We start from the raw sequence: 12,424 nt of genomic DNA on the forward strand, positions 1-12,424 counted from the left end.
AACTAAGGCAGAAGGAAAATAACATAACTTGCTAGATGGGTCTGAGTGTCTACAGGTCTTGAAGAACTGGAGACTACGGTTTCATTAAGTTTTTTTAAAATTTTATATACAGTTCAATTTAATCTGATTTTATTAGGTGCTGTTTTAAGGATGTTGACATACATTCATTGTTCATGCATATTAGGTTATTTATATTTGCATGATTTCCACATTTTAAAATCAACCCCTTAACTGCTTTGACCATATGGCATCTCTTTTACATCCATCAACCTCTTTTTCATATAAAGGTGTCTGTTTAAAATTTAAACATTTTTAGAGAAATGTCTTTATTCATGAAAAGATTGTCATCTAGAGGAAACACTACACAAACACAAAATGACCTTACCTTTGAATAGGTCTGCCACCATCATTCTTGGGTGGTTCCCATTTCAAATCAACATGACCTTTTGTCACTTCAACTATTGTAAGAGCATATGGTGGTCCAGGGGTTGCTAAAGAAAAAGATACATACATTAGAACAGGAATACATTACACATGGGATGTTTCCACTGATCACTCAGTAAACAAATTCGAAACTTACTGAAAGTATCCTTAGCAAGCACTGAATCTTCAATTTCACAATAGTCACTCTGTCCAATGGCATTTTCTGCAGCCACACGGAACACGTACAAGGAGCCTTCAGTTAGTGGGCTCACTGTGTATTTGGTATCTTTCACTGTTGTATCAACTGTCTGCCAGCCTTTCCGCCTTACATCTCTCTTTTCAACAATGTAGTTGGTAATTGGGGAACCCCCATCCTTTTCTGGGACTGTCCATTTAAGATCTGCTGTGTTTTTAGTAATATTAATGACCTCAAGCCACCGAGGCGGTGAAGGAGGATCTGTAGAATAGAAAAAGAAGGTAAAATAGGCCAGTGTATTTCCCATCAAAGATCCTGAAAGACAGGGAATATACATAAACTTAAATTTTTGGGGAGGGCATATTTTTAATACTTCATAAGCTGTCCAAGAGTTCACTTGGTATCTACAGACACAGGCTGACATGGGGCTTTTTTAAAGACAGACAGTATATTTGCAGTAGTGGCATGTTCTGAAACAATACTCACAGAGCCTCTCCTTGCACAGCACAGGGTCACTGGGTTCACTCGGTTCACTCTCGCCAGCCTTGTTCACAGCTCTTACACGGAATGAATATTCTTGTTTCTCCATAAGCCCTTTGAGGAAGTGTTCAGTTGTGGGAACTCCTTCAGCCACTCTCACCCACTCATCTGTTCCGGTCTTTAATAATTCAATGACGTAAGATTCGATCTTTGCCCCTCCGTCATGTTCTGGCTTGGTCCAGTTCAGGAATAACGATGTCTTCCCAACATCTTTCACAGTTGGCTTTCCAGGAGGCCATGGTGGATCTAGACAGGAGTCCAACATTAATTACATTAAGAACAAAGAATTTTTTTGTTGTTGTTAAATTAAAGCACTTAAAATGTGTTTATTATACCAATTGGGTCTTTCACTAAGATTGGCTCCGTTTCCTTGCTTGGTTTTCCAGGTCCTGCAAGATTCTCTGCCAAGACACGGAACTTATATTTCTTCTTATTTGTGAGACCTTTAACTCTGTAAATAAAAATTAAGTTTAATTAAAACAAATATACACATTAATTCATGCCTAAAACATTATTCCCTCTACTCGTCATACTACAATTTACCTGGAAAATCTGAAAATACCCAAATTACTGTTAATGATGTTTTATGAAATCATGAATATTTGAAATAGGTATATTGTCAACAGTAAAATGGTGTGGCATGACACCAAAACCAATGTTAAGAGAACCATCTTGCATTTTTGTATGGTAAATGGTTTTTAGTTAATATGAGTATCAGGAGGAAAAAATGCTAGGGTTTCTTCATATTGGTACTTGAGATGGCTATGTCTGCTCTTTTAGAATGTCCTGAATAATCATATACCACAGAAATTAAGCTTAAGATTTAAAAAAAAAAGTGATTTACTCTTTCAGAAAGACATTTTTCTTTAAAAGTAATTATGAAAAAAGGAATGACACAAGATGTTACTTGGATCTAGATTTATGGAAGCAAGGAAAAAAGAGTAAGGAAAATGTAAAATTTGTTTAAAAGGCTACCGTTACATTTTTACATGTCTGTGGCTTATTACAGATTAACTATAGTCTTACTTGAATGTTGTATCTTTCACTGGCATTTTATTGCATTTTATCCATTTATCTTGCTCAGGATCGTATCTTTCAACCCAGTAGCCAGTTATAGGGCTGCCACCATCTTCATCTGGTTCATTCCATGTTAAGGTGACGGAATCTTTAGTGACCTCTGTAGGCTTGAGGCCTGTTGGAGGGCCTGGTGGGTCTATATACATTAATAAATATATATTAAAAAGACCCAACAAAACCAAACAAACAAAACAAAACAAAACAAACAAACAAACAGAAAGAAAAAATCATCAATCATATATTTTTTCATATTAAAATATTGCAAAAAATTAACATTAATTTAATTAACTAACCGAATGAATATTTTGCAATGATGGGGTTACACTGTGCTGGCTCCCCAATACCATACATGTTCTCAGCACTGACTCGGAACACATATTCTTTATGAGGAGTTAAATTGGTAGCTCTGAATTTTGTGTCCTTAATAGTTGATGACAGTTTATGCCATATTTCACTGTCTGTAGCTCTTTTCTCAAGGACATAGTTGGTGATTTTAGAACCCCCATCATCTCGTGGAGGATTCCATGTCAGAAGGCAGGATTCATTTGTGATTTCTGATACATCAAATGCAGCTGGTGGACCAGGTTTATCTGTAGAGGACAAGATGTGAGTTTTAATATTCTGTTTGCATACCTCCATACATTATTTTTATAAACAATATAAAATACATGCATACCAAGAACATTAACTTCAACAACAGCAGTAGCACGTCCACTGGAATTTACAGCTTCTATAATATAGGTTCCACTGTCACTCCTCTTGCTGTCTATAATAGTGACTGTAGAATGATTAGGTTTGGTTTCAATTGTGATTCTGTTATCAGGTCGCAAAATTTTGTCAGCCTTGGTCCAAGTAATCTGGGGCTCAGGCTTTCCAGTTACTTTAGCTGGCAGCTCAATTTTGGTTCCAGCTTTCACAGTAAGTCCAGCAAGAAGCTTCACATCTAAGAAGATTTCTGGAGCCTCTGATTTAGGAGAGAATAAAAACATTGTTATAGAAATAGTATTTCGGACACTGCTAAAAATAAATAAGCTATTGTAATTAAGTGATTGAAATAATTACCTTTTGCATCAATGGCCTGAATATCATCTGTTGGCTTGCTTGGCTTGCTAGCTCCTATTCTGTTCAAGGCCTTAACCCGATATGCATACCACTCTCCTTCCTTGAGTTTTGTTACTTCCATTCTGTTAAAAAAAAATCCAGATATTTGAAGTGGTGACGATGACTCATGCAGTTGAAAGTATATGTCTTCTGATGTTAAATAACTTACTTTGTTTCAACAACAGGCTCCCCGCATGTCTCCCACTTGTCCGTGCCACGTTGGGATTTTTCTACCAGATAGCCCTTAATACGGGCACCACCATCATATTTGGGAGGCTCCCATGTTAGGAAGATGCTTTTTGATGTTGGATTTCTCCATTTTACATTCTCTGGTGGATCGGGAACAGCTATTAAAAATCAAAAATATGTGGATTTTTAGAAACCGGTCATTTTTTTACATCTTATCTTGAAAATCCGCAAGATTTCAGAAACAGAAAATCAGCAACATTGTAAAATAGTTGACTCACTTGCTGGTGCCGACATATTTACAGGTTCATCAATATACGCAGGCTCTCCTGGACCACATTTATTGCATGCAGAAACTCTAAATAAATATTCTTTTCCTTGGATGAGGTCGGGTACAGTGAACTCTTGGTCAACAACATGATCCATAACCTGAAGAAAAGAAAGATTCCAATGTGTTTCTAAATTTATTTCCAAAAAAACAATTACAAAAACAAGACACAAAATTCAATAACACTTGTGGAAACAAATAGAAATTGAAATGTAAAAGAATGAACTTACTTTGGTCCATGTTTTCCGGCTTACTTCACGTTTTTCAATTACATAACCAGTAACTGGACTTCCACCATCATCTTCTGGAGGTTCCCATGACAGCTGTACTGTGTTCTTGATTATGTCTAAAACTTTAAGTTCTCTTGGTGCACTTGGACGAGCTAGATATCAGAGAAATTGTATAAATTATTTTGTAATTGGTGTTTGACAGATGATCTCTATGTAATCTATCTTCCAGATTTATTTTTCTTAGTCATTCTTCCTCAAACAGCTAAATAAGTTTAAGGACACAGACAAGAGAATGGGTTTCTTGTTTTTAGTAATATTTGAATATACTTATTTTACTGAAATGTGTGTGATTTCATACTAATGTGGAATGTTGTTGTTAGAATATATATGTTTGCTTACCAATGACATTAACATTAATTTCTCCTGAAACAGATGACACGGGGTTTTCTAATGTTAAGGAATATATTCCCTTGTCTGGACGTTCACTTGGAGTAATTACAAGTTCTGCAAAGGAGGCAGTGGTCTTCATTGTAACACGATCTCCCTCTTCTAAGACTTGGTCACCAAAAGACCATGTGGCAGTTGGCACAGGGTAGCCAGTGATAGGAACACGGATCTTGATTGGCTCGGGAACAATAACTTCCAGCCCATCTTTAAATGCACTTAGGTCCATTGTAGGTCCAACTGGAAAAAGTGAAAAATGGAGTAAATTAAAAATTTTTAGATGTTTTTCTTTATGGCTAATGATAGCTTTTTTGAGAGACTGATTCTGACTTTATCTCAGTCTGCAGGTTGAAGCTGTCTAGGCTTATCTGTATGTGGCTTTCCCTACCTCTCCTGGCTAAACGTTATTTACAAATATGGGAGTTGATAAGGCAGCTTAGTGTTAACAAGTGGGAGATCTAATTTTCCCTTTAATTATAAAACCTTTGTTTAGATTTTTTATTTTTTAGACTTTTTATTGTATATATTTTTATTACCTTCTCTGCCTTTCTTTCCTGTTACCTCCCACCTTCCACAAAGCTAGGTCAAGCTAGCTCTTCAAGCTACCTAATAGTACAGCTATTTGTCTGCAGAATTCATAATGGAGAAGAAATAGCTCAGAATCTCAAAAGTCTAAGGCTTTTCATACTAGTTGGCATCATAGATATTAGGTGAAAATATACATATTACCTACAAGATGCATGTTAATTGTGTGTCTTATCTAATTAATTATCTGTAATAAATAGCATATGGTTTACCAAAAGTATCATCTGCAGTTAATGGTCCAATAGCCTCTGCTGGATCAGACACACCAGCTGCATTTTCTGCTGAGACTCGGTAATAATAACTGGATCCTGGTTTCAATCCAGTTACCTGAAAGCACAAGTAATCATTTACTAACACATATTAAACATGATTTACATATTCTGAGTACTTTGTTGATGAACAGACCATCTTACCTTGAAAGTAAGAGCAGGTACTAGTTTTGGGTTACAGCGAATCCACTTGTCTGTTCCTTCTTCTTGCCTTTCAACAATATAGCCTAAGACTGGACTTCCTCCATCTTTGAGAGGAGGTTCCCATGTGAGCTGCACTGATGATTTAGTTTGATCTGAGTGATCAAGGTTAATGGGAGGACTTGGTCTCTCTGAAAATAATGTGAGAGAAATACATTATTGCAAACTGGTAATGCACTGATTCTGCATATCAGATGTCTATACCATGAAGTACTCTTTTTAAAAAGGCTTTGTATAGATTTTTTTCTAAACTGATTTTTAAAATTGTGGTTGGATCCTAATTTCAGAGCAAAAATATTTTGAGTTCTTACTGAACCAAATGGTAGCAAAGTACTTGTAATATGTTTGAAGGTCAAAAGGAGGAAAAATCTAAACGTGCATGGTATATGCAGCACATGTTTCTCAATTGAAATTTCATGCACATATTATACATAAACAGACAAAATGTCCTAGTATCATCATGCAATCACAATCAATGCTTGCATTCTTACCTATTGGGTCCATAATTTTTACTGCACGTGTAGCAGGACTTGGTTTGCCAACTCCAACCATGTTCTGAGCTCTTACTCTGAAGAAATATTCTTCATTTTCCACAACATCAGTCACAACAGCTGAAAGTTCATCAGCTCCAGTGGTCATAGTTGGCTCCCATTTGATGGAAGCTCTGTTACGCAGTTCAATAACATAGCCAGTAATTGGAGATCCTCCATCATACTCAGGTGGTTCCCAGGTAAGTGTAGCACCAAACCTGTTCACATCGGTAACTTCTACATTTTGAGGAGGACCAGGAACTTCTATATTTTATTTTAGGGAGAAAAAGGAAAAACAAAGTATGTGTTTTTTATCTATTGTTAGAGTTTGTACTGCTTTTTCTTACACTGTCATCAACCACGGAGTTTTTCATAGCTTCTGCTTACCAAATTTGCTTTTAGCTTCCACAGGTCTCTCTGTTTCCACTGGCTCACCAGTGCCCACTCTGTTTCGTGCACTAACACGGAAGAGGTACTCCACTCCTCCTTTCTGAAGTCCAGTAACAGTGTATTCACAATTTTCAGCACGATCAGTAACCATAATCCAGGTCTTACGCTTGATGTCACGTCTTTCAATGACGTAGCCTATTATTTTGCTTCCACCATCGCTCTCTGGCTCTTGCCAGGCAAGGCCAACTTCACCATCATAAGTTTCTGTTACTTCCAAGTTTCTAACTGGACCCGGAACATCTAACAAAGATATGACAGTGTTTTAGGGCATTGCATCTTCTTCTTTCCCCACCCCTACCCCCAGCTTATAAATAAAAAAAAAGGCTATAATAATGTGAGTACATACCAATGACCTCTACATTGATGAATGCTTCTGCCTGGCCATGTTTGTTTCGAAGTATAACTTTGTACCTTCCTTTATCTGATTTCTTTGCTTCATATATTTTGAAGGTAGTGCAGTCAGTTGTTGTATCAACAGTTGTTGTGGGCAGACTTTCCTCCCCTTTCAACCATTCTGCTTCTGCTCTTGGGTAGGCATCATATGGAACAGTCATAGTTAAAGGCTTCCCAACATCAACCACAAGGTTTTGATCACCAGTCTTGATTCTAGGTGCAGCTAAGGAAGATCAATGTGACAAGTTAAATATTTATTTTAAAAAATGATATATTTGTGTAGTCAGCAAAGAAGCTAACATTGTCAAGAAAAAAAGAGCTCTTCTGGGAATTCGAAAAAAATCCTGAAAGCAACTTACCAGCTAATTCAAGCTTAGCTCTAGCTTCCTTATCTTTGGCAATAAATCTGTATTCCCCTTGGTCACGGGGCTTTATCTCGCACACCTGCAGTCTGTGGACCTTTCCTTCACTCATCATCTGATGTTTGTCACCTTGGACAATAATCATGTTGTTTCTCAACCACTTCACCTCCACACCGTCTTTGTTTAACTCTGCCATGAAGATCACATCTACACCAGGAGCTTCATAAATATCTTGTGGGGGTCGGATGATCTCAACAGGGATTTCTGAAATAAACGGTAATTAATTTGGTGTTATTTATGTATTGCTTCTATTATTAGTAAATAATGAAGAAAAACATTCTATTAATTTGACTCATACCTTCAACAAAAAGTCTTGCCCTAGATTTCCTGTCATCCACTCCACAGGAATATTCACACTCATCATCTAGTCTACAGTCTTTTATGATTAATCTGTGCAGATTTCCATCCTTTTCAAACTGGTATCTTCATGGGCAAGAAAAGTAAGCAGTATTTTAGTTTTCTGAGAAAGCAACAAATTAAAGCAAGCATGCTTAGCATATTAACAAGCATAGTAAAATGTACATACTTTTTGCCTTCTTTGATTTCTCTCCCATTTCTGTACCATCTTACACTGGCTTTCTCTTTGGAAAGCTGGCATGTAAAGACTGCATCATCAAATTCAGTGACGGTCTGGTCCCGGAGATGTTCAATGAAGTCTGCTGGTGCTTCTGTGATGAGAAGCTCTGCAACAGATTTATCTTGTCCAGCAGTAACAGTGTATTCACCTTCATCTATAAACCCACAGTCTTTAATGATGAGTGAATGCTTGTATTTATCAATTTTGTACAAAATACGCTTGCTGAATGTTATCTCTTCACCATTCTTTGTCCACTTGAGGGTTGCATTAAGGCGATTGACTTTGCACCAGAATGTGACAGTTTTCTTCTCCATGGTCTCAATATCTTCAAGGGGCTCAACAATTCTGAGATCCTCCTCTGTTAAGACAAAAATCCCAAATTGATTAATTTACATCCTCATGATCCTAGTGTGCAATTGAATGTAGGATGATGAAATAATTTTAACACATGCAAGTTATTTACCTAAAACTGCTAAGGCAGCAGTGCTTTTGACGTGTTCACCTCTCTGGTTTGAGAGTGAGATGGTATAGGTAGCTTGATCTTTCAACTGTGCATCTCTGATTCTGAGAGTGTAAACTAAACCCTTCTGGACAATAATGTATTTTGCACTATCAAATATTGCCTCATCATTTTTGTACCACTTCTCTTTGGCACCTTCTTTATTGACTTCACAGTTGAAGATAATTTCTTGACCCTCATTAACTTCTTGGTCTTTAAGGGGGGTTATAATCCTGAGTTTTTCTGAAATTGAGAAAACAGAAGAAATAGAACATCATGTAGCATAAGGAATGAAACAAAGCATGCACCTGCACATTGATAAAATAAATCTTACCGATCACTGTTAGGCGTGCTGTAGCTTTAGCTTCACCAACCATGACTGTATACTTTCCTGCATCTCCTAGAATAGAGTCTTTAACCACAAGTGTTCTCTTTTTACCATCTGAAATGATGTCGTACTTATCACTAGGCTCCAGGACTGTGTCACCCCATAGCCACTGTACTGTAATGGCCTCTTTGGATACGGAGCAGACAAATTCAGCTTTGTCTCCTTCAAGCACTTCAAGATTTTGTGGTCTGGTAAGAAATTCTGCTGCAAGTTCTGAAATAAAAAAAAAAAAAGTATATATATATATATGATTATATTTTGGGTTTTTTACTTATGAAAAGAGTAAACCAACTTGTGTATTCTTACCAATTTTCATATTTTCATTTTTTCCCCCCGAAAAATGAGGCTACCGAAGTTATTCTCTTACCATGTACAGTGAGTTTTCCTGTTGTACTAGAGCTTGGGAGCTTGCAAGTATATTTCCCAGCATCTTCAGGATGAGCGTTACGTATGAGAAGAATTCTCTTTCGGCCATCAGAAATGTGTTCAAATCTACCACCATCAGGCACCTCCTCATCTCCTTTAAACCAATTAACTTCAGCATTAGGCTTCGAAACTTCACAGATCAATTTTACAGTGTCATTTTCATTTACTTCCAGATCAGGAAGATTTTTTGTGAAAACAGCCTCTTCCTCTGCAACAAGAATTTATAAAGCCAATTAAATCCTTTAATCAAAAAACCATTTTTCCTTGTTCACAGATTAGATTCGAAAACAGTGTTTACCTATCACAGTAAGTAGGCCTGAAGTTCGAGCTGTTTTTGCTTCACAAGCGTATTCAGCTTCATCATCAAAGACACATTTACTGATGACAAGAATGCGTTCTGCACCTTTGGAAATTATGTCATACTTTTTGCCTTTTTTAATTTCAATGCCATCCCTAAACCATTTCACCTGTTTTAGAACAAATCAACATGGTTATTAATATTAATGTACTCATCATAGATGCTCTTTTCTAGCAACACAATACATTTCTAATTGAATGAGATACTCATATTAAAAAACATTATTATTGACCTTGACACCTGGACGAGAAATTTCACATTCAAATCGAGCAGATTCTTTTTCTTTAACTTCAAGATCTGTTAGGGGTTTCAGGAACTCAACACGAATAGCTGTAAGAGAAAAGAAAATTTTTAGTAGAGGGAAGTCTCTGGCAGAGAATAATGAATTGCCTACATTGATATCACTGCCAGTCATAGACACTCGTATATAGTGTTTATAGTACTTAGGCATTTTGTACAGAATTGGAAATTACTTACGTTCTACATTGAGGAAACATGATGTCTTAAAGTCCTTAGAATCACAGGTATATGTTTTTGCATCATCCAGTGTGCAGCCATGGATAATGAGTTTTCTGACCCTGCCATCAGAAATTATCTCATACTTCTTTGTTTTGTGAATTTCTTCTCCATTTTTGAACCATTTAACTTTTGCATTTTCCCTGGAAACTTCACATTCTAATATTGCAGTGGCCTCTTCTTCAACAGTCTGGTCCTCAAGTGGTTTAGTAAATTCAACTGGGGGTTCTAGAAGAAACAGATTTTGCCAAAAAATATCAAAATTATTGCCAGCCCTCTGTTAGCACAGAACTGTCCCATAATATTTAAAAATTTTCCTTGACAGAATAATAAAAAATGCTCATAGATGTATCTCATTAAGGGTTTTTTTTCTTTTTTATTCAAAGACATGTTGAGCTAATGTCCTTATTTTCAGCCTACTATAAGACTGAATGATATCCCCATCTATGGGGTTTTTACTCACAAATCATCACAAAGCCTTGAAACTCAGTTTCTTTAGCTGAACAAAACCTATAGCTGAACTATACCTATAACTATATAAAAAAAGGATTTTTAAAATTTTTTTCTTGAATTATTAAATTAATTGGAAAAGTCTGGAGTTTTTTTAATTCTTAGCCATATACTGCATAGTAGTGTAAGTGGCTATAGTCAATGGTATGTCACTTGACTGCTAGTGTAGTTGTGGTCTTTTAGGTTTCTGGATATTCTAAAGAATAGAAAAAAGCCATGTGGAACCATAAAGGCCAGTATTTGTGGGTTATCTTGAGGCCAATGGGATGTTTTGGTCTTCAATGAGTCCCTGGAAATCCTAATAAACTGATTCACCTCCCACGTCTGGCACATTTCCAGTACTTCACCCTTCCCATAGCTCTTCTTTAAAGAATAAAGATTTTAATTAAATGGATTTTTTAGTCAGGAAGGCTATTCAATATTGTACATATGATCCTTACGAATTTGATATATGATCTATATTAAAATCCTATTCCAGGGTGAATTGCGAATGGCCCATTAACACTGACTATAGAATAATTAAAATGACTGACTTACCTTTCACAAAAAGATTCGCTTGTGTCCTGAAATCTTTTGCTGTAAGTGATACCTCTCCTGCATCTGTTAACTTCACATCTCTAAGAATAAGGGTGTGAACTCTTCCTTCAGCACGTGTCACAACCTTATAAACCACATTAAAAAAATGCTTTGTAAGTATCTAGAACAAATATTTAAGGAAATAACATTGCTATTTATGTTATCTGTAGAGTTTGGTTGTTTATTTTATAAGAAATTTTGATAATTTCCTTTTGTGTATACTAGATATAACTGAAGAGAAAAAGGTTTTAGAATTTTGAGAATTCTGTTTTTTCCTTTCATTTAGAGGAAGTTGTAATTATGTTTCCCCATGTTTTAATGTGTTTTTGTCCTGCACTAGAAAACTTATCTGCTAGCAAAGCTCAAAAGGAGTCTAATTTGAGATTGCATTTATTTTGAACATGTACTAATAAATACTAAAAAAAGTAAATTTATGGGGGAAAAAATGGTGTTACTCCTTGCTAATTTGAAATGAAAACCTTTAGAGAACTATAAAGCAGTATGACACCTTCATCATACACTCGTGTGAATTCCAATTTGATTTTCTATAGTTAAACATTTGGTAAAAAATTCTGCCTAAAACACCCACATCTCCATGTTGATCTATTGCTGAAGTACGTTGCAATCATGAGCTTGACTTGGGCTACACCTACACAAATATTCCTTTTTCTAGGAATGGATCTGAGGGATCCAATGATTCACCCTGCACTGTAGCCATTAAGAGGGCTGGTACTCATTCATGTCACCCATTTAACATAGCTCTTGAAGAATTCTGTTTATTTTCAGCGCAGTATGTATTCAAGTAGCAGATGTTAGTTTAGAAAAATTAAAGGGGAAAAGTGAGTTTCTGATAAGGAAGAAGCATAAAAGATTAAGTTCTGTAATATGGTTGTCTATCACCACCATTGGTTTTTCTTTTCCTATTCCTATATTTTATTTTTTAAATGAAATCTTTTTTATTTAGGCAAATTTGGAGAGGCACAGAAAGATTAGTAAAACCTGAAAATATGTTAAAATTTTTATTTAAAAGAAAAAAGCTATACCAAAGTATATTAACAGTATTATTACAGGTTATGAAGCTTTGCCAGGTCATGTAATCCCTTGAAAGTTTTTTTTATCTGAGGTTTACAATTTGTATTTTCATTTGCATTATTTCCCATAGACCTAGTAAGTGAAAAATAACTCTTAAAACCAGCAAT

General features: G+C 35.9%; 1 protein-coding gene across 1 annotated transcript in view; it reads right to left on the reverse strand.

Annotated features, from left to right (window-relative positions):
* TTN (titin) overlaps positions 1-12,424 on the reverse strand; it is a 239,952-nt gene that overhangs the window by 78,896 nt on the left and 148,632 nt on the right. The window contains exons 185-211 of the mRNA XM_084264549.1: positions 11,187-11,310; positions 10,101-10,367; positions 9,856-9,953; positions 9,564-9,732; positions 9,207-9,473; positions 8,786-9,052; positions 8,416-8,694; positions 7,902-8,310; positions 7,674-7,798; positions 7,313-7,579; positions 6,907-7,176; positions 6,498-6,800; positions 6,072-6,374; positions 5,524-5,711; positions 5,323-5,437; positions 4,481-4,765; positions 4,082-4,233; positions 3,805-3,952; positions 3,507-3,684; positions 3,299-3,420; positions 2,913-3,200; positions 2,530-2,826; positions 2,186-2,372; positions 1,495-1,610; positions 1,106-1,405; positions 581-880; positions 386-491 (exon numbers count right to left, since the gene is read on the reverse strand). Coding sequence (XP_084120675.1) covers positions 386-491; positions 581-880; positions 1,106-1,405; positions 1,495-1,610; positions 2,186-2,372; positions 2,530-2,826; positions 2,913-3,200; positions 3,299-3,420; positions 3,507-3,684; positions 3,805-3,952; positions 4,082-4,233; positions 4,481-4,765; positions 5,323-5,437; positions 5,524-5,711; positions 6,072-6,374; positions 6,498-6,800; positions 6,907-7,176; positions 7,313-7,579; positions 7,674-7,798; positions 7,902-8,310; positions 8,416-8,694; positions 8,786-9,052; positions 9,207-9,473; positions 9,564-9,732; positions 9,856-9,953; positions 10,101-10,367; positions 11,187-11,310 — 5,930 coding nt within the window. The remainder of the gene's footprint in view (positions 1-385; positions 492-580; positions 881-1,105; positions 1,406-1,494; positions 1,611-2,185; positions 2,373-2,529; positions 2,827-2,912; positions 3,201-3,298; positions 3,421-3,506; positions 3,685-3,804; positions 3,953-4,081; positions 4,234-4,480; positions 4,766-5,322; positions 5,438-5,523; positions 5,712-6,071; positions 6,375-6,497; positions 6,801-6,906; positions 7,177-7,312; positions 7,580-7,673; positions 7,799-7,901; positions 8,311-8,415; positions 8,695-8,785; positions 9,053-9,206; positions 9,474-9,563; positions 9,733-9,855; positions 9,954-10,100; positions 10,368-11,186; positions 11,311-12,424) is intronic.

The sequence above is a fragment of the Gallinula chloropus genome (genome assembly GCF_964237585.1).
Source record: "Gallinula chloropus genome assembly, chromosome: 5".
NCBI classification, from domain to species: Eukaryota; Metazoa; Chordata; class Aves; order Gruiformes; family Rallidae; genus Gallinula; species Gallinula chloropus.